At 45.0% G+C, this 21,713-nt stretch overlaps 1 protein-coding gene across 2 annotated transcripts; it reads left to right on the top strand.

Annotated features, from left to right (window-relative positions):
* Positions 1–672: 672 nt before the first annotated feature.
* LOC121271113 (interferon-induced protein 44-like) lies at positions 673–21,035 on the top strand. Of its 2 annotated transcripts, XM_041176878.1 has the most exons (8): positions 673–825; positions 906–996; positions 1,111–1,312; positions 1,767–1,904; positions 11,227–11,316; positions 17,932–18,094; positions 18,183–18,280; positions 18,984–21,035. In XM_041176878.1, exons 1-8 carry the CDS (start codon positions 816–818, stop codon positions 19,146–19,148), a joined length of 957 nt encoding a protein of 318 aa, XP_041032812.1. In that variant the 5' UTR covers positions 673–815; the 3' UTR covers positions 19,149–21,035. The 2 variants fall into 2 exon arrangements, with proteins under 2 accessions (XP_041032812.1, XP_041032813.1); XM_041176879.1 differs by lacking the exon at positions 11,227–11,316 and having other exon boundaries at positions 674–825.
* The last annotated feature ends 678 nt before the right edge of the window (positions 21,036–21,713 follow it).

The following is a 21,713-nucleotide window of genomic DNA, read 5'->3' as shown; positions in this document are numbered from 1 at the left end:
CATGAACGTCAGGGGAGGGCGATCCCGACCTGGTTTCCTGATGTCGGGAAACCAAGTTTTCATTCCCCACCATATTTTCCACCCTCGTCTGCCACGAATCTCACTGATGTCGGGAAGGGAAGATTCCATCCATTGTTCCCTGACAACTGGATCCTTAACCAGAGATCATAGATTTACAATAATCAGGAAACAAACTTTCTGGGAAATGAGGAGCCATTCTTAACATGGTTGTGGGAGGTGGGTGGTTAGGGTCTGGAATACACTTCCTGAAATAATGGTGGAACCAGAATTCATTGGTACTTTCAAAAGGCAAACAGACATGTACTTGAAGAGAACTAATTTGCCAGGTTATAAGGGAGTGTGTCCAAATTAGTCCACTCATTCAAAGAGCCAGCACAGACATGATGGGCTGAATGGTCTCCTTCTGTGTTCTAAGATTCAATAATTGCCCTGGTGAAAATGAAAAGGCATATTGAATGACCTATTCCAAAGATTTCCTAATAAATATAATTGCTATGAAATCACCTTTAAGGTTGGGATCCTGGGAGTGGTAGGACAGAGTGGGGAGTTGAAGAGCCCATTCCCACCTCTGCCCACTCTGTGCCCAACTCCAGTGAAAAATCCCACCCTTTGAGCAGGGGAGGAAGGATTTGTTATAAAAGAGAACGACATGTTTTAGCAGTTGCTTCTCTGTTCAAAGCGTTTGTGCAGTGACCAATCCTAACATTGGAAAAAAGAAAGTGAAACTAAGAAATCGGCTTGAAATGTCACAACTGGACACAGTCGCACTTTAGAATTGCGCTGTGAATTCAGACATGGGAGGCTGTAAGTTAGCAACTTTACAGTGTTACTGTGACTCCATTTTCATATTTAAAGGTATTTAATACATTCAATTCTCATTTCAGTATTTTCTCCTTTCTCCTCTGACTCCGCTTCCTCGGTTAACCCCGCTTACTCGGAGGAGGGTGACGTTCATCGTCTCACTATCGATGCAAGGTAAGTTGCTTTGATCACGAAACATTTCCAGGCCGGTCACAACCTCACGTAAATTATTATTTTTTTGAAAACAATTTCATCTCTTTGCTCCCGTCCTGTTTTTTTCTCTGCAAGGTCCCTGGTATTTCTTCGGAGCAAGTTGCGGCACTACAACCCTCCCAACGGGTGTGGGGACTCTATAAACATCTTACTCTTCGGCTTGGTGGGGGCTGGTAAATCAGCCACCATTAATACAATCCTCTCAGCTCTGGATCCAGAGTATGAAACGATAACCACTGTCCCAACTGGACGGAATCCCAGCTCTCTCACGGCCGAGGTAATCAATCTCTCGTTCGGTTTTTTTCCCACAATCAAGTGTATCGCTATTAACATCACTGACAAGGCTGCTATTAATTGACCATCTCTTCCGATAGTTGCCTCGATAAGATAGGGGTTGACCTTCTTGATCCATTGGCAGCAGGCGTGATACGGTTAAGTGGCGTGCTAGACCATTTCAGAAGGCAGTTAAGGATTAACAACGTCAGTGTGGGACCAGAATCACATAGACTCAGAGTGAGGACAAGAGATTCCTTTCTCTAAAGGGCATTTGTGAATCGGTTGTGTTTTAATGACAGTTTCACATAATGTCATCTTATTATTTCCAGTTTGCATTTAAGCTTAATTGGCCATGGTGGGATTTGAACTGGAGTGTTCTGAATTATTAATCCAGTAATATAACCACTAAACTACCATATCCCTAAATCTACTTATGTTTTTTAACTCCTGAACAGCTCAGATCCTACACGCCACCTTTTGCTAAGTCACTAAAGCTTTGGGACACAGCCGGTTGGAACACAGTGAATGATGCAGTTAAGGCAAAGAAAATTTTAGAGATGATCCTGGAAGGAAGGGTGCCAGAAAAAACCAATGTGAGTTTCCTCAACTATTTTACACATTTAAGGTGCATCATTTTTCAGGTTCTCATTAAACTCACAAAACCACTTGGAGTGTAAAAGGAACAATATTTGCATGAAATTTATTTTCCTATACTTCAGCCGTGAGCCCAGGGGTAGTACTCTCACCTCTTAGAGTCCCTACTCTACGGACTTGAGCACATCATCTAGGCTGATGTTCCCAGTGCAGTACTGAGGGATTGCTGCCTTGTAGGGAGGCTGTCTTTCAGATGAGACACCAGTGACTCTGTCTGTCCTCTCAGGTAGTTGTAAAGTAAACCACAGGGGCAAAAGATGGACAGAGTCCACAGGTGTGGAGCAGCATAAATAAAAACACAGGAATAATGCTCAAGAGCAGAGTAACAAGGAAACACAGAGAAAAGTCCTAGTTATACCCAGCGGCAGAGTAACTGAGAAAAAGCCAAAAGAAACACAGGGACAGAGTAACTGAGAAATAGAAGAATGTTCAAGAGTAACACATGAGAGCAGAGGGACTAGGAACATATAGAAATGGTTGCAGCAGTAGCATACAGGTATAGGGTGAAATGTTGATGACCAACACAGAGCAATAGAAAGATGAAGAAAAATCCAGTAGTAACACAGAAACAGAGTAATCAAAACACTGAGAAAAACCCAACATGAGAACAGAGTAAATGGGAATCATAGAGAAACATCAAGTGTAACACAAAATAACAGAGTCATCAAGAAACAAAGTGAAAAATCCAAGAGCAACCTACAGGGCGCAGAGTAATAAAGAAACAATGAAAAGTCCAAGAATTGCACACAAACAGAGTAATAAAGAAACAGAGAAAAAAGTCCAAGGCTACAAAATTGGGCTTTCTAATGCCACTGGTTCAGCACAACGGGGTTGCAGAAAATGGCAGATGATCCACCTCTGGTCACTTACGGCGTGGCACACCAAGCTTGGAAAGGCACTAGTGTGAGTGTATCATACCAGAAGTATGTAGGGTGGGGAGGTTGTGACATCAGTCAGCACCTAATGCTGACCTGCCCTGCCATTTGGGGCCTCACAGTTGCTGTCAATGTTTTGTGTTGAACACTTTCAAATGAACACGCACCCAACTTCACAAGGGACTCACTCACCAACCACCATCTACCCACCACACACACCCTCCCCGCCCACCCGCCAACCTTCTCCGCCACCGCCCCCCTCCACCTGCCCGGCCCCGGCGCGAACCAGTGCTATTTAAAGGAATCAGTATGGGACTTACAGGTGATTTTTTTTGACTTGCTTTTGCTGCTGTAGAGTTAGTGTGTTCAGTATTGTTAGAGCAGCTCTCAGAAGAGAACGGTACTGGAGATTTCCATGGAGTTCAGTGCTGTTTGATGGCCTGTGAGCAGAATGCCTCGTATCACACATGGGGGTTACAGATAGTCTTGCTTAGGCTCCAGCACAACAGGGACAAGGAGCACAGGTAGCAGAGAGGGGAAGATTGTGCAGAGTGAGGAGGAAGGGGAGCTCTCAATCGAATGTCTCATCCACCCAAGGTATTCAGGGAACATTTCTCTTACCTTCACTTTAACCTGGTGCAGTGTCTGAGGTGGTTACAATTCACTGACCAGGTGATCATTGCACTATGTCACCTCCTCTACCTGAACCTGGTTCCAGTGGATGGCTCTGCCAGTGCCCAGGAAGGTCACCATCGCCCTCAATTTCTACACCTCATGATCCTTCCAGGCTGGAGCCAGTGCCATCACCAATATCTCACCCTTTGCAGTGCATCGCCATGTGAAGTAGGGCACAGAGGCTCAGGACACCGGGAGAAGAGATTTCATTGTCTTGAAGCAGGAGGAGCAAGCATGTGACCTTTCCAGGGTAGCAGGGTTCCCATTGGTGCAGGGAGCCATCAAGTACACACTCATGGCTCTACAGCTTTTGCATTTCAATGAATTGATGTACTGAAGTGGCAAAGAGTACTGGTCCCTTAATTTGAGCTGCTGTGTGACCATGCACAGAGCATTATATTGGTGAATTGCTGCTCTCCTGGCAGCAGCCATGAAGCTTTTATCCTGCATTAGTCAGCCATTTCCTCTATCGTCAAAGCACCATGATCAGCCAGAAGGTGATGAGGGTTACTCACTCGACACAGGCCTCATGACTTCCCTCCACCACCCAAACATAGATGGACAACATGTTTACAATGACAGCCATGTTGTCACCAGGAACATTGTGGGCAAAAGCTCATCAACGCTCTGAACAAATGTTCCACTCCCTGGACTGCTTGAGTGGAGCCCGACAATAGTCACCAGAGTGTGTCACTAAATTTGTGATGATTTGCAGTACATGACACAACTTGATTTTTATGAGGGAGCAGTCTATGCCACCAGACTTTTGACTAGCACCTCAGGAGGAGGAAGAGGAGGAGTAAGGGAGGAGGGATCTGGGTTACCATCGCTCTGGAATGGCTAACCTTGAGTGGCTAATCAGACTCCAGTTCTCCAAGAAGCATCCCTACATCACCATTACTTCATAATTCCCATCTTTCCATCCATCTGCTATGGATCATCAGAGGGTCCTTGTGACTAAAATCCTGAAATAAAACACACCACGAAAAACCCATTCCATACCAACTTTATTCAACAACACTTCCATTGATACATACAGTGCTCAACTAGTTATCCTTATGTTTTCTCTTAATATCTATCTTGTGCATTTATACTTTCAGATAACCATGAACTATCACGGGCCAGCAGTTAAACCTCACTATGCAGGTGCCTTTGCCTGGTCTAGTGTCCCTGTGCAGTGCTAACTAGTAGCTGCAGTATGTCTGATGGAAGGTGGCTGACTTTCAATGTGGTAGTTTGCAGATGGTCTTGCAGGATGTCCTTGAACAACTCTGGGCCTTGAGGGCTTGGCTTAGGACTGCACCATCTCGACATAGGCGGCAACAGTCTAGACTTGATGGGTGACAGGCAGCAGCAAGGACAGTGGTAGCATGGCAGTGGTGGGAGGATGAATGCTGCCATCTTTTGAGAGGACAGCAGGCGTGTGTACCACGGAGCTACTGCCACTCTCAAGGGGTGATGCCACATCAATAGCAGTGATCAGCTGGAGCACAGTTTGTCGGATTGCTGTGAGACCTTGCAACCCCCTTTGAGCACTGGGATCTACAGCCATGACGGCAGCAGGCTGGGTTTACCTGGCAAGAAGTAAAGATCTCATCACTTCAGTCTGAGCTTCCAGTGCAATACTGAGATGATGGATGAATTCTGTTTGTGCTGCCATGGAAACTGAGACATTGGCCACCAGACGCTACAGCATGGCTAAATCCACAAGTTCTCCTGGATTGGCCACCAGTTCCACCCTTGGAAAAGATGGGCTGTGAACTCTGCTGGAAGGCCTGTGCCAAGGTTCGAGATAGACTCTTCTAAGCACCATGTCAGTATTAAAAGGCAGGGCTGCCAATGCACCAAGCATTTTGGAGTGCATGTCCCTCAGCCTTTTCCTGAACGTCATCCATTGAAATCCTCACCTGAGTCCTGTGCAGCAGAACTAATCCGCAACGTGACTTTCCAGAGAGCTGGCACATTCCATCCTCTCTCCTGGCCTGGCTGCAGCCTCCTCATGCCCAGTGACTCAATACATGTAGATCTCGCCTCTATACTATGCTTTAAAGTATCTACGGTGCCAGTATGTAAACCGTTGGTTGTGAATGTCACATCAAATGACCATGTATCTTCATCAGAGATATCTTGCTTATCCCCTGCAAAGTGAGGTTGAACTGGCTGGTCAGGTGGCAGTTCGTGGCTATCTGAAAGTATAAATGCAGAAGGGGAGGGTTGGGGTGAGCGGAAAGGAGGGTGAATAGAAAAGCAAGAGGTCCATGATCACACCATCTACAGCTTTCACTTTATAGTTGGATGAGGGTGAAATGGAGTTTGAGAAGGTGCATAAGGCAGGAACATATTGTCATCCTAGATGTTCTTGACAAGATCAGTTGCAATAACCTCAGGCACTGCGGCCCAATAACTCTCAGTATCATCTCCTACAAGGAGCTCAGGAGATACATGGAGCCCTGTCCCTTGCTGCTTTTGTTGCTGCCTCCTTTAATGTGGGACCGTGTCCTGCAAGAGAGCACAAAGTGTGTCAAGAGTGTGAAGGCGGTATGTTCGTCATAGCTGAACAGTAGGAAGTAGTTGGAAGCTGTAAGATGTGGGTGTAAAGCTTACTGCTGTGTTGCGCTGTGAGTGTGAGGAGCAGATGGATGTTAGGACACGTGCAGAATCACAGAATTACACAGTGCAGAAAAGGCCCTTCGGCCCATCGAGTCTGTGCCGACAGTTGAGAAACACCCAACCTACTTACCTAGTCCCATTTACCAGCACTTGGCCCATAGCCTTGAATGTTATGACGCACCAAGTGCTCATCCAGCTACTTTTTAAAGGATGTGAGGCAACCTGCCTCCACCACCCTCCCAGGCAGTGCATTCCAGACCATCACCACCCTCTGGGTAAAAAAGATTTTCCTCACATCCCCCCTAAACCTCCTGCCCCTCACCTTGAACTTGTCTCCCCTCGTGCCTAACCCTTCAGCTAAAGGGAACAGCTGCTCCCTATCCACCCTGACCATGCCCCTCATAATCTTGTACACCTCGATCAGGTCGCCCCACAGTCTTCTCTTTTTCAACGAAAACAACCCAAGTCTATTCAACCTCTCTTCATAGCTTAAATGTTTCATCCCAGGTAACATCCTTGTGTATCTCCTCTGCACCCCCTCCAGTGCAAAAACATCCTTCCTATAATGTGGTGACCAGAACTGCACACAGTGCTCCAGCTGTGTCCTCACCAAGGTTCTATACAACCTCAACATGACCTCCCTACTTTTGTAATTTATGCCTCGATTGATAAAGGCAAGTGTCCCATATGCCTTTTTCACCACCCCACCAACATGCCCCTCTGCCTTCAGAGATCTATGGACACACACGCCAAGGTCTCTTTGTTCCTCAGAACTTCCTAGTGCCATGCCGTTCATTGAATACTTCCTTGTCAAATTACTCCTTCCAAAGTGTATCACCTCCCACTTTTCAGGGTTAAATTCCATCTGCCACTTATCTGCCCATTTGACCATCCTGTCCATATCTTCCTGCAGCCTCAGACACTCATCCTCACTATCAACCGACCGGCCAATCTTTGTGTCATCCACAAACTTACTAATCCTGGCCCCACACATAGTCATCTATGTTGTTTATATAAATGACAAATAATAGGGGACGCAGCACAGATCCCTGTGCACAGCACAGACCACTGGACACTGGCTTCCAGTCACTCAAGCATCCTTCTGTCATCACCCTCTGTTTCCTACATCTAAGGCAATTTTGAATCCACCTTATCAAATTACCCTGTATCCCATGTGCATTTGCCGCCTTTATAAGTCTTCCATGTGGGACCTTGTCAAATGCTTTGCTGAAATCCATAAAAACTACATCAACTGCACTACCCTCATCTACACACCTGGTCATACCTCAAAAAATTCAATCAAATTTGTTAGGCATGACCTCCCTCTGACAAAGCCATGCTGCCTATCCCTGATCAAACCTTGCCTCTCCAAGTGGACATGGATTCTCTCCTTCAGAATGTTCTCCAATAGTTTCCCTACCACTGAAGTGAGAATCACTGGCCTGAAGATCCCTGGCTTATCTCTACAACACTTCTTAAATAGCGGAACCACATTAGCTGTGCTGCAGTCCTCTGGCACCTCCCCCGTGGCAAGAGAGGAATTAGAAATTTGGGTCAGAGCCCCTGCGATCTCCTCCCTTGCCTCCCTCAGCACAAATCATCCGGACCTGGAGATTTGTCCACTTTTAAGCCTGCCAGCACCTCCAATACCTTGTCACTCCCTATATCAACTTGCTTGAGAACCATATTGTGGTCGCTATCACTAAAATGTTCACCACCACCTCAGCCACCTGTCCGGCTTCATTCCCCAGAATTAGGTCCAGCACTGCACCGTCCCTTATTGGACCCTCTATATAATTGACCTAAAAAGTTCTCCTGTACACATTTCAAGAAATCCCTTCCATCCAAGCCCTTAACACTATGTCTATTCCAATTAATGTTAGGAAAGTTGAAAGCACCTAATATAATTAACCTATTGATAAAAACAAAAAACTGCGGATGCTGGAAACCCAAAACAAAGACAGAATTACCTGGAAAAACTCAGCAGGTCTGGCAGCATCGGCGGAGAAGAAAAGATTTGACGTTTCGAGTCCTCATGACCCTTCAACAGAATTCAATATAATTAACCTATTGTTGCTGTTTTTACACATCTCCACAAATTGTGCACATATTTGCTCCTCAATTTCCCACTATCTGGGGGTCTATAATAAACACCTAACAATGTGGCTGCCCCTTTTTTATTCCTAAACTCTACCCACAAAGCTTCATTCGATGCCCCCTCCAAGATATCATCTCTCCTTACTGCAGTAACTGACTCCTTAAATAATAATGCAATGCCTCCTCCTCTTTTACCCCCTCCCCTGCCTCACCGGACGATTCTATATCCCGGAATGTTGAGTTGCCAATCCTGCCCCTCCCGCAACCACGTCTCTGTGATTGCTAATATATCACAATTCCACGTGTCAATCCTCACCCTTAACTCATCCGTTTTACCTATAATACTCCTGGCATTAAAGTAGAGGCCATCCAGCCTTGCCTTACTCCCTTGAAGCTTAATGCAGCTGTACTCCCTCTGACTTGATTGTTTTACTGTATTATGATGTGTCCCTATTCTGTTAACATTCCCTGTCCTCTCCCCCTGCTGAATTAGTTTAAACTCCTCCCAACAGCACTAGTAAACCCGCCCACAAGGATGTTTATCTCGCTCTGGTTCAGATGTAGACCGTCCCGCTTGTACAGGTCCCACCTTCACCAGAAATGGTCCCAGTGATCCAGGAATCTAAAACCCTCCCTCCTGCACCAATTCTTAAGCTACATATTCATCTGCGGTATTCTCCTATTTCTGAGGTCGCTGGCAAGTGGCACTGGGAGTAATCCAGAGATTACAACCTGAGAGTTCTTGCTTTTTAGTCTACTGCCAAACTCCCTGAATTCTTGATGCAAGACCTCTTCCCTCTTTCTACCTATGTCATTGGTACCAACATGTACTATGACCTTTGCCTTATCACCCTCCCCTTCAGGTTGCCCTGCAGCCATTCAGTGACATCCCGGACCCTGGCACCAGGGAGGCAACATACCATCCTGGAGTCACGTTGACAACCACAGTAGCGCCTGTCTGTCCCCCTGACTATAGAATCCCCTCCCCTTCCTCCCCTCCTGTACAGACAGGCTGCTTGTGGTGCCAGAAACTTGGCTCTGTCCACATTCCCTCGAGGAACCAGCGCCCTCATCAGCCTCCAAAATGGAATACTGATTTGCAAGCGGGACCCCAGGGGACTCCTGAACTACCTGCCTGTTTCTCTTGGACTGCCCACGCTCAGTTCAATTCCCACTGTGCACCAAATTGCCAATATCCACTCTGGCTGTGTCTCACTCAGGATGAGCTCTCTCCTGTTCGTGTGCAAGCACGTGAATGTTGGAGATTGCTGACACATGGACGATGGGGCTGTGTATGGGTGTGGTGTATTGAGCAGCTTGCAGGGTTAGTGTGGTGGATCGGAGATGATATTTGATATAGCATTTGAAGGTGTATTACATGACCTTGACCGTTTGTGTAAGATCACTGAACTTTATTTGTGGCACTGCAGCCAGGTCCTCGGGATCATAGTCCTGAATTGACCTGTTATTCCCTTCACAATGTGTGCTTTGAGGGTCTCCTGGCCCCTTACAGAAACATCATGCCTCTCCTCCTTTCTGCCTACTGCACCAAGGCCTCCAGTGCACCATCAGTGAACCTGGGAGTCCTCTCTCTGACCAGCTGTTCCATAGTTACACTTTGTTCCTTGTGAAAATCACATTTGGACACCACCAGCGGCTGCAGCCAGAATGTAATTCCCTTTTAAGATCTCCAGGCTGCCTCTAAGCAGTGCAAGCTAACTTCAACTTTTGCTAGCCACGTATGCACCCAACAGCCTCTTGATGAGTGTGCAACCAATCAACAGCAAATTTAGTGCTGGGCTGCATGCCAGAATGATAAGAAGGCCATTCGAAGTTTGATGCTGTCTGCATTTCCTCAAATGGGTGTGGCGTTATCCAGCATTATCCAATTTTTGGGTCTTGGAGTAACAGAGGGACCAGGTAAAATAGGGAGAAATCCAAGATTTACAAGCAGGGTCAGAGAAAGGTAGAGAAAAGTGCAGAGTAACATGTAGAGACAGAGTAACCTAGAAACAGAAATCGTCCAAGAGGAACAGAGTAATCGAGAAACTCTTAGAAACGTGCAAGACTAACACAGTGGGACAATGTAACAAAGAGAAAGGTTGAAAAGTAAGAAAGCCAAAGAGTAACACATGGCGACAAACTGATTGACATCATGGGGAAAAGATGCAAAGTAACACAAATAGACAGTAACATATGGAATAATCCAACAATAAAACAGAGAAAAGAAACATTGAGATAAGCCTGAGACAGAGACAGAGTAAATAAGAAACAGGGTATAGTCCAAGAGTAACAAACAGGGACAGTGTAATACATGGAAAGGTTGAAGAATAACACACAGGGACAGAAACATAGAGAAAGCCCAAGAGTAACAGAAAGGACAGAGTAATTGACAAACATTGAAAAAAGCCCCATAGCAAATATTAGCTATTTTTCCTGTGCTACAGTCACAATGAAATGTTGTTATTCTGGAACAAACAATCTTCACGTGACTCAGGCTTAAGTGATTTTGAACAACCATTGACTCTTAACTGTGTTGTCCTAATATAACTTTCTTCAGTATTACATAAGAAGGCAAGTGATTAATACAACCCGTTTCCAACATAAAATTCCAGCAGATTAGATTTGCCGTTTTGTGGCTATTGCTCCAGCCAAAGGACATCGGACTATCCATGAGTACTTTAAAATTTGGAGGAAACAGATTACTGTGTGCTGAATTCTGAAGAAGTCATATTTGACTTGGAATATTAACTCTGAGGGAATTTTTGTGGAGCCTGATAGAGCAGGGAAGATGGCGTATGGGGTGACTTCATTAGAAGGGATGTGAAATTTCAATTTCCCAATGGTGGGTTGAGATGCAGAGATAAAGTCACAGCGTGTTTGTGGTGTTTCGTGCATTACACTGGCCTGTGGCTGGTTCATATCTGTAATATATTTGTGTTCCATGAATGCTCATTATCACAAAACTGTTTTATTAATTAATTACATCCTACCTTCAAGACAGAGTCAGCAGTGCATGAGAAGTTCAGGGCACGCAGTTCACATTTGTTTGAAGGTTGCAAGCACCAGTGGGCTTTGTGCAGTTGTGTGTAAGGTCAGTGATTTTCCTTGTTTAATTCTACAGCACAAGGGAGCGGAGCAGGAGGATGGCAGTTTGCATTGAGGCTCAGCACCAGGCTGAATCAGGGGTGAGGCGGGTGGAGGTTATGGAGTGGGATTGGGGTCACGGAAGAGAGATCAAAGGGAGGACAGAGAGAGGGGTCAGTGTGATGGAGGACTGAAGTGGGAAGGGTCTGGCGTCATGGGTGTAGTTGGGGGTTGAGGGGTTGGGGGAATAGCCAGTCAAGTTAAGAAAATGAAAGGTCTAAATGGGAGTGACATAACTGTCCAAATGTGTGTTTATCTCAGGGTGTTGGCTGGCAGAGTTCTTACAGGGCTGTGAGTTCACCTGTGACAATTCAATTAGTCCCGCTGAGAGTGATCTCAGACAAAATTCTTTACAATGCATAGAAGGGAGGGCCAGCTGAGCCTGCAAGTTCAGCCATCCCTATCCAAAAATTCTGCCTATGTTCCATTCAAATGCACTCAAAAACGATAAGCAATCATTTGACATCAAATGTCCTAATTTGGAATAAGTTTTTCACATAGTCAGCAGCATTTTGCCATCATTGACACCAAATGCAATCAGAGACAAGGCACTGAAAGGGACCAAGTGTTTTCAAAGGCATTGAGTGTGCTTAAAGTTATCCAATGCACTCAAAACTATCAAATGTGCTCAAAGGCATCAAATGTGCTCAGCAACCTGCATTGAAAAATATAAGGAAATTAATTGCTTAAATAATAAGTAATTATTTATATAATAATAAAATAGATATATTATTATATAATATTATTTATTCAGTTTTTTCATTTAGTCCAAGAACCTTTCCACTACGCAGGGTAGAGAGCACCACAAGATCTCCATCAGTTCTAAATGAATTTTATTCACTCATTAATTGTCATCCCTGGAAAAAAAACTTGCATGAAATGAGACGATCGGCATGAGTCTCGTTGTCCCGAATGCTCTGGTGCCTCCTTCCCCTTCACCCACCTCAATCCCCACTCAGCGTTCCCTAGTGGTTCCCTTCCCCCTTTCTTGGGACCAATATCCCACCCCGTCCCCAGAGTCATGGGGCTCCACAGTCTCGGAGCCTGTACCCCACTCCCACACACAGTCTTGGGGACTACACACCTCCTCTCCACCCCACCCTCCCAAACACACTCAGGGCCCATACACCACCCACTATTTTGGGGCCGACTACCCACCCCCATCCCCCAAAAACCGTCTTGGAGCCTCAGGCCTTGGCATTGAACTCTGGGGTGCTGCCTCACTGCTGAACTCTGAGCCCCTTCCCTCCCCCTGACGATTTCCTCCATTCAACGCCCAGGCCCAACTTCCTGTAAGCTGAACTCTTTGGGAGTGGTCGGGAGAGGAGGGTGGAGAGAGAGGGGGATGTGAGGGATGGTCGAGAGGGGCTGGAGAGAGGGGGAAAGAAATGGATGTAGAGAGGGAGTAGAGAGGTGGGGGGGAGGAGAGGGGAAGGCTAAAGAGAGGGGTAAAAGGGAGGGGGAGAGAGGGAAGTAATCTGCTGCAATCTGGCATGGTAGAATGGAGGGAGCTTTGGCAGGGAGGGTGGGAGGTGGTGAAAGAAAATTGCTCTGGAGGGGGGAGTGGGGAATAAAACTGCTGCAACCTGAGAGGTGGGTGTTGCAGGGGCAGGGGGTGTGGAGGTGGTGAGGGAGAGGAGGGGAGGGGCCGGGGTGCTGCGCTAGTTGTAGGTTATGAAAAAAGACAGAACACTAGCTTATCAAAATATATGTTAAAATAGAGCGTGCTTTTTCTGAAGTTAGCTCAGTTTTAGGAGGTTTGAAGATACAGAAATCCAGAAATATGAAGAACAAACTCTGATTATTTCTGGTGTCAGAATGTTTAAGGTAAGTAATTTTACTTATCACAATTATTTGAACACTGTGGTTTTGGGCAATATTTTTAACTCAGTCATGGGATGTGGGCGTCACTGGCCAGGCCAGCATTTATTGCCCTTGAGAAAGTGATGGTGAGCTGCCTTCTTGAACGCTGCATTCCCTGAGGTGTAGGTACACCCACAGTGCTGTTAGGGAGGGAATTCCAGGATTTTGACCCAGCGACAGTGAAGGAATGACAATATATTTCCAAGTCAGGATGGTAAGTGGCTTGGAGGGGAACTTCCAGGTGGTGGGGTTCCCATGTATCTGCTACCCTTGTTGTTCTAGTTGGCAGTGGTCGTGGGTTTGGAAAGTGTTGTCTAAGGAGCCTGGTAGAGTTCCTCCAGTGCATCTTGTAGTTGGTACACATTGCTGCCACTGTGCATCGGTGATAGAGAGAGAGAATGTTTGTGGATGGGTTGCCAATCAAGCGGGCTGCTTTGTCCTGGATATTGTCAAGCTTCTTGAATGTTGGAGCTGCACTCATCCAGGCAAATGGAGAGTGTTCAATCACACTCCTGACTTGTGCCTCATGGATGGTGGACTGGCTTTGGGGAGTCAGGAGTTGAGTTACTTGCTAGGATTCCTAGCCTCTGTCCTGCTCTTGAAGCAGCAGTATTTATGTGGCTAGTCCAGTTCAGCTTCTGGTCAATGGGAACCCCCAGGATGTTGATAGCGAGGGGAATTCAGCAATGGTAATGCCATTGAATGTCGAGGGATGATGGTCAGATTCTGTCCTGTTGGAGATAATCATTGCCTAGCACTTATGCGTTGCGAGTGTTACTTGCCCAAGCCTTGCTGCATTTGAACATGGACTGCTTCAGGATCTGAGGAGCTGCTGATGATGCTGAACATTGTTCGCTAATGACTGCACATCCCCACTTCTGACCTTACGATGTAAGGAAGGTAATTGATGAAGCAGCTGAGGATGGTTGGGCCTAGGACACTATCTTGAGCAACTCCTGCAGTGAGGTCCTGGAGCTGAGTTGACTGACCTCCAACAATTGCCACCATCTTCCTTTGTGCTAGGAATGACTCCAACGAGCAGAGAGTTTCCCCCCTGATTCCCATTGACTCCAGTTTTGCTAGGGCTCCTTGATGCCACACTCGGTCAAATGCTGCCTCGATGTCAAGGGTAATCATTCTCACCTCCCTTCTGGAGTTCAGCTCTTTTGTCCATGTTTGAATCAAGACTGTAATGAGGTCAGGAGCTGAGTAGCCCTGGCGGAACCCAAATTGAGTGTCAGTGAGCAGGTTATTGCGAAGCCAATGCTGTTTGATAGCACTGTTGCTGACCCCTTCCATCACTCTACTGATGATCAACGTAGACGGATGAGGCAGTAATTGACCGGGTTGGGTTTGTCCAGCTTTTTGTGGACAGGACATATCTGGGCAACTTTCCACATAGCTGGATAGATACCTGTGTTGTAGCTGCACTGGAACAGTTTGGCTAGGGATGTGGCAAGTTCAGGAGCACAAGTATTCAGTGCTATTGCAGGAATATTGTCCCCGCCCATAGCCTTTGAACTATCCATTGCCTTCAGCCGTATCTTGATATCACGTGGAGTGAATCGAATTGGCTGAAGACTGGCATCAATGATGCTGGGTACCTCCGGAGGTCAAGATAGTTCACATTTGATGACAATGATGTCACTTACGCTACTTGCAATGTTAAATGACAGGTAAATGATTGGTTTTGAGCACAATTGATGTCAAATGAGTGCAAAGAAATGTTGTTGAGTGCAAATGATGTCAAAATTTTCAGGTAAGGAAGTCTCACAGAGTGGTGAGTGCAATGCTGGACACTAGCATGAACATTCGATAAAGATTGAACAAAAAAACACAACATTGTTTCTTCCAGAATAAAGGAAATGCCCCTGACTCCCCTGTGACATCAATGCATGTCAACAATGAGGTGCGCCAGTACATTTAGTTCTCTGACTAAGCTAATCTCAACAAATAATGATGGTGTACACACGAATAAAGTGAAAGCCAATGTAAAGTAAAATATTTGTTCATCATCTTCAGTTCGCTATCCAAGGGCAGGTCTGACCCACAGCAAAATCCTGGAACTCACTCTCTAACAGCACTGTGGACTGCAGTGGTTCACGAAGGCAGCTCACCACCACCTTCTCAACAGCTTTTAGGGATGAGCAATAAATGCTGTCCTAGCCAGTGACATCCACATCCCATGAACGAATAAAACAAATAACATTGGTAAAGAAACACAGGTTCCGAATCCACCAGCCAGAAAAGGGATGAAACCCTCGTGCTGTTTGCACCAATCTGATCCACACCAGCCATCCAGCCAACTGGCCCCACCCAAGGAGTCCAAGTTGTTCTGGCAACATACACTTTTACATGCATGTTGTAGCCTGGAGTTATGAACAGTAATGGTTGAGGCTCCAATGTTCTTTCCATCACATGGCTGACCAGGAATCTCTCCCACTCTTACCACATGCTATTGGCATGTGTTGGAAGGATTTACAAGTTGATATTCAAACTGTTTGGCTGCATTATGAACATACCCTTCCTTGAGCATCAAATCCTGGAGTGGGTCTCAAACCCGGAGCTTCTGACTCAGAAGCAGGACACTACCCACTTCATCACAAGGCTTCCAGAATGTGAAATATTTACAAGTGAATATTAATTTGAAAAACATGCATACCACCTTTGTGCTCTCAATAAGCCTTATGTTAATGACAATGGAATTGGTCAGGAAAGTTTTGACAGTGATGCAGAACCTCTCTATGTCCAGGAGACTCGCCTGTAGCATTGCCATCTGACAGTGGGTTTCACAATTAAAGACATCCCCCGCCGTAGAATCGCACGTCTCTCCCGCACAAGCCACCGGCACTTTCGATTTTAATTCTAATCTTGTGGGAAATGAGAAAAAGCACGAGAGTGGAAATGGTGCATAATTCTGGTTACACCATCAGGAACAGAAGGCTGTTGACAGAATTACCAACCTAACCCCTCCCAACCCCTCTATTTCTCTGCACAGATGCTGCCAGACTTGCTGTGTATTTCTTGCACTTTCTGTCTTTATTTCAGATTTCCAACAGCCACAGTTTCTTGTTTTTTAGTACAATGATGATCCCATGTTTAAAATCCAACACCCCCTTGACTGAGACCAGACTGAATTTTGGATTACCACCAGCGAAACAGGCAGCTTGAGTGTATGATTGATTCCCCTCTCCCATTTCACTGTAGCATTGTTAGCACAGAAGTCACTATTAAACATGAAAAGGATTTAACCATCATTCTATTCACTAAAATCCCAAACATGACAATCTAATGCTGGAGATTTGGAGAAATGTGCTGATACACTGTCAGGTAATTCATTGGACAGACTCTGATATAGAAGTAACGAACTTGCATTTACATTTGTTTTGTGAAAGGCTATTGGTGCTGGCTCTTTGTTTCCTCATAACATGAAAATGACACAATCAGATATTTGCTTCTCACCACAGAAATGTTCAATTCATCCCTCAACAGAATCTCCCTGGAAAAGCAGATGTATGTATATGAGGGTACAGATACCAAGAGAGGGAACGCTGGCTGAATTTATATTCAAGAGCCAAGATCCCTGAAGCCAATTTTGTATCATTCCGACAGCAACGCCTTCCGAGATCAGCTGATTTAACACACACTGGGAATTGAACCGAGGCTTACTTATTGATTGCCTTTAGAAACTGAAGTATTAAGGTCCTTTGCACAACTCTCACTGCTTCCACCCTCTGGGATTGGCCCGAGAATGGTCTCTTCATTCACACGTTTACTCTGTTCTGGGAGTCTTTCTCAAGAGAAAAATGGCTGGTTTTCTGATATTTCTGGTTTTCGGACAGTAAATTTTGGATAATGTAGCTGTATTCAGCTGTCTTAGTTTGCACATATTCAGAACAACATTCCCCCCAAACAGAGCTGCTTATGCAGTGTCTTAATCACCTCTCACCCTATCTAATCCTTTACATGTTATACCATCCAACTTGTGACCTTGTATGTTAGGTAGGTGGGTCACCTAGCATCTAGTCTCTTATCTTGGTATGAACCATCTCTTGAGCTGGATGTTAATCCTCACTCTTTTCAAGTTTCCAAACTGTTTTTTGTTCACACGCACACACAAAAATCATTCCCACTCTCACCCTTTCTCCATGTTCACTCTCTCACTAAAGCACTGGAGCAAGGGAAGTTTGGATATCCTAACCGTTTGAGTCACTTTAAAATATTCTAATAGTAAGACGCGGGAACAGAGTAACACAGGAACAGAGTAACCAGGAAACATGGAATAGAGTCCCAGAGTAACACACCGAGACTGTAAAACATAAAGAGAAGTTCAAAAGTAACACACAGGAATGGAGTATTCGAGAAATATTGCACAAAGTCCAAGGATTACACACAGGGACAGAGTAACCAAGAGATAAATGGATATATGAAGGAAATGAAATGGCGCAAAGTACAGAGCAGGAGAGGAAGAGACAAAGTTAGAGTTTGAAGGAGGAAGAGAGAGAAACCCTGACTGATTTCTAAAGTTGATGCTGAGATAGGAGCAATGTGGATCTCAGTAGCACTGGTGAATGAGGTGAATGGCCTGTGATTGACCTGGGAATCCTGCCAATAAACATTTGCCTTAATGTTCAGCCTTGGTAAACCTCTGTGCCATTGGTGGCTATTTGTATAACTATTTCATTTTGCTCTATTATAGTTGTGCAATTTAAATCCTGATTTGGATGATGGCAAGTATCAAGTCATTCCGGAAAATGTAATTCATGTAGTCGCATTCATTGTTGACCTGAACACGATAGACAACATCAGTGGGGATATGAAGACACAGTTTAAGGACATGCAAACCATTGTGGTACAAAAACGTAAGTCTCTGTTTTAATTTCTTCCGGTATAATCTATGTTATTATTCAGTTTCATGTTTAATGTTCATATTTTCAAATCTCTTTTCAGATATTTACAGGACTGTGATTGGGACCAAATTTGACCGATTAGGGATACCAGAGAAAGACAATAGTTACATTTATCAATACATGCCACTACAGAAAAAGGTAACTGGACTAGAGTTACTGAAATGCATTCAGTACAGGAGGCAGGATTTAGTTTGAGACCTCTCACTCTGAATGAACGCAAGCAGCCAGTCGAACATTCATGGACTTCTCAAGGGTGGCTCAGTGGGTTGCAATCTCACCTGAGTCAAAGGGTGTAGGTACACATCCCACTTCAGAAACGTGAACTTAAATTCTAGATTGGCACTCCATGCAGTACTGAGGGAATGCTGCACTTTTGGAGGTGCCATTACTTGAGTAAGAAGCTTAATTGAGGCTCTATCTGCCTCTCAGGTGGACATAGAAGATCTCATGCTACTATTCTCTCCTGTGACCTTGCCAATATTTATCCCTCATTGTACACTGAAAAGTCAGGATTATGAAATGAATTACTTTATTTGCTGTTTATGCAGAAATTGGCTGTCACATATTCATATAGACTGGTCTGTATGTAGCACTTTTCACAACTCAGGGTGTCCAAAAGCTCTTGACAACCAATCAAGTACAGCCACTGTTATAATATGGAAAACACAAGAGACAATTTGTGTGCAGCAGCTCCCATGGATAGAAGTTAGATAAATGACCAGATATTCTGTTTTTCAGTTGAGTATGAGTTGAGATTTATGATCCAGAAATATAATCGGCATGACTAGTTTATAATTTTTATAATCTGCCTCTTTCTCACCCTCTCTCCTTTTTCTCTTAGTTTGTAAAGTTGTCAGAAGAAACTGGGATGGAGAAGCACCGCATGTTTGCCATTTCGAATGAATGGAAGGGCGATACGATAGATCAGACCAGATGTGTGCTCATTTTGCACGCATTGGAAAATATGGTCGGAAACATAAATGAACACTTCAGAACAGCAGAATAATGAGTACGCCTAATCTTACATAGAACCGTGTAACAAATCCTGTTTCTCTGTTATAGTGACCAACTGAGTTCACCTTAAATGACACAACATGAAAATCCGTTGGGCAGAATTTTGCTTCCAGTTTCCACCCCTCTATGCCCTTCACATGGTCCATCTGCAACACTTCCCTCCCTTTCCTCTCTGTCTCCATTTCTGGTGGTAGACTGTCCACCAATATTCATTGCAAGCCCACTGACTCCCACAGCTACCTCGACTACAGCTCCTCACACACTGCTTCCTGTAAGGGCTCCATCCCATTCGCTCAGTTCCTTCACTCCATCGCATCTGTTCTGATGATGCCACGATCCAAAACAAAACTTCTAACATGTCTTCCTTCTCCCTTAACCGAGGTTTCCCACCCACTGTGGTTGACAGGGCCCTCAACCGTGTCCAATCCATTTCCTGTGCCTCGGCCCTCACACCTTCCTCTCCCTCCCAGACCATGAAAGATTCCCCCTTGTCTTAAATTTTCTCCTCACCAGCCTCCGCATTCAAAGGATCATCCTCCGCCATTTCCACCAACTCCAGCATGATGCCACCACCAAACACATCTTCCCCTCATCATCTCCCCTCCCCAGCGTTCTGTAGGGATCGTTCCCTCCGTGACACAATGGTTCACTCCTTCATCATCCCCAACAGCTCATCCCCCTCCTACGGCACCTTCCCATGCAACCACAGAAGGTACAACACATGCCCCATTACCTCCTCCCTCCTCACCATCCAAGGGCCCAAACACTCATTTCAAGTGAAACAGCGCTTCATTTGCAGCTCCTTCAGTTTGGTCTACTGCATTCGCTGCTCCCAATGCGGTCTCCTCTACATTGGAGAGACCAAACGTAGGCTGGGTGACCACTTTGGGGAACACCTTCGGTCCGTCTGCAAGCATGACCCAGACCTTCCTGTAGCTTGCGATTTTAACACACCATCCTGCTCTCATGCCCACATGTCCGTCTTTGGCCTGCTGCAATGTTCCAGTGAAGCCCAAAGCAAACTGGAGGAACAACCTCATCTTCCGACGAAGCACTTTACAGCCTTCTGGACTCAACACTGAGTTCAACAACATCAGACCATGAACTCTCTCCTCGATCTTTGCCCCCTTTTAATCTCCTATTTTCAAAATTCATTTTTATTTTTTATCCACTTATTTTTATTCATTTATTCATTGGTTTATCCCCTTTTGTTATCCCCCACCCCCCACCCCCTTTCTATAATACCAAGGTGCTTCACAGTCTGGTTCAGTCTCAGACAGTGACCAGGAAGAGAGATGGGATTAGTGATAAGGGAATGAAGTTTGTGGTCAGGACTGAAGACAATAACTTTATAAATGATGTGATTCCGACAGTTACATTAAAACCAATGCAGGCTGTAATTTCAGACCAGCCTGAGGTTCTCTTTGGGACTGGGTGAAACCAGGAAATCAGGCTATTGTCTGGGTGTTATAGGAACGAACAATGTGTGGCTCAGTGATGAGCCTGGCCGTATGTTACAGTATTTCAGGAATGATTTCAACCATTTACCATCTCCAGACATGATTGCACAACCTAATTAAACCTGCAAATGTGTTTCTCTCTCTGCGAGGTCTGGGTTATGCCTTCAGTGACTCCTCCATGAATCTCTTTTATTCCTGATTCAGCAGTGGGATTCTTTGTCCTTCAGCTTATTCCTTTATTTGTGTCTTATTAAAATCCATACATCTGTGTGCATGAGGTTATGCTATATTAACTTTTGATCTTAAAGTGCATTATGAACATTTATAAAATGGCATTTCTTTCTGCTGGTAAAGCCCTAAAAAAGTGTTTAAAAAAAAAGAACACGTACTCACAATAAAATGATGAAATACGTCCATCAGATGGTCTTTCCTGTCATTTACTGCTTTCATTGAACTTTTAGGTAAAGCTTGCAGATACTTTGAAAACTATGTGCTACTCTGAAAAGTATGTGCTGTACCAAGATATTACCAAGGGTGTGTTATTCAGTCAGCACAGGATAAATTTCAAAGACTTTATTCAAATGAAGCTTATATGAAATGTTTTTAAAATACAGAAAGGCTGCATATTTATATCTGCATATGAGTGAGAAAGATATGGAATACATTGATCACATGACAGCTGCAGTTGTTTTGTGCTCCAAAACTTTAGAGAGTGCATTAAGCTGAGAGAGAGGGACAGTATGCACCTGGAGTTTCCTCCGAATTACCATCTGTTTGGGAGCAGACTTAATGGCTCTGTCACTGATGTTGGAACAAAGGGGGATGATGCACAAATGACTTGGATGGGAGGGGGAAGGAAAAGCTGAAAGAGGTTTCCAAAGTAGATTGGGGTAAGTTCTAAATGTGGTGAATTGACGATTAGGGAAATGGTGCCGGCCAATGATGCTGGGAATGACCAGCAAGTGAATGAGAATGAAGGTGGAGGGTTTTGGACAAGTCAGAGTTGATGGAAGCAGCAAAGATCAAGGTGAATCTAGGGGGTTGGGTTAAGGATTGCATGAACAGCACTAGATGTATCTGTACCAGATGGACTGTAG

This window comes from Carcharodon carcharias, chromosome 29, assembly GCF_017639515.1.
Source record: "Carcharodon carcharias isolate sCarCar2 chromosome 29, sCarCar2.pri, whole genome shotgun sequence".
Lineage (NCBI taxonomy): Eukaryota > Metazoa > Chordata > Chondrichthyes > Lamniformes > Lamnidae > Carcharodon > Carcharodon carcharias.
The sequence above is the reverse complement of the archived record's forward strand: the minus strand, read 5'-3'. Positions and strand labels throughout refer to the sequence as shown.

What these genes read in the sequence shown, in the direction of transcription:
- LOC121271113 (XM_041176878.1), top strand. An exon ending in CGTCTCACTATCGATGCAAG is followed by an intron (nt 997 to 1,110) that starts GTAAGTTGCTTT and finishes TTTCTCTGCAAG; the next exon opens with GTCCCTGGTATTTCTTCGGA. An exon ending in TTTGTGCAGTTGTGTGTAAG is followed by an intron (nt 11,317 to 17,931) that starts GTCAGTGATTTT and finishes GCTCTATTATAG; the next exon opens with TTGTGCAATTTAAATCCTGA.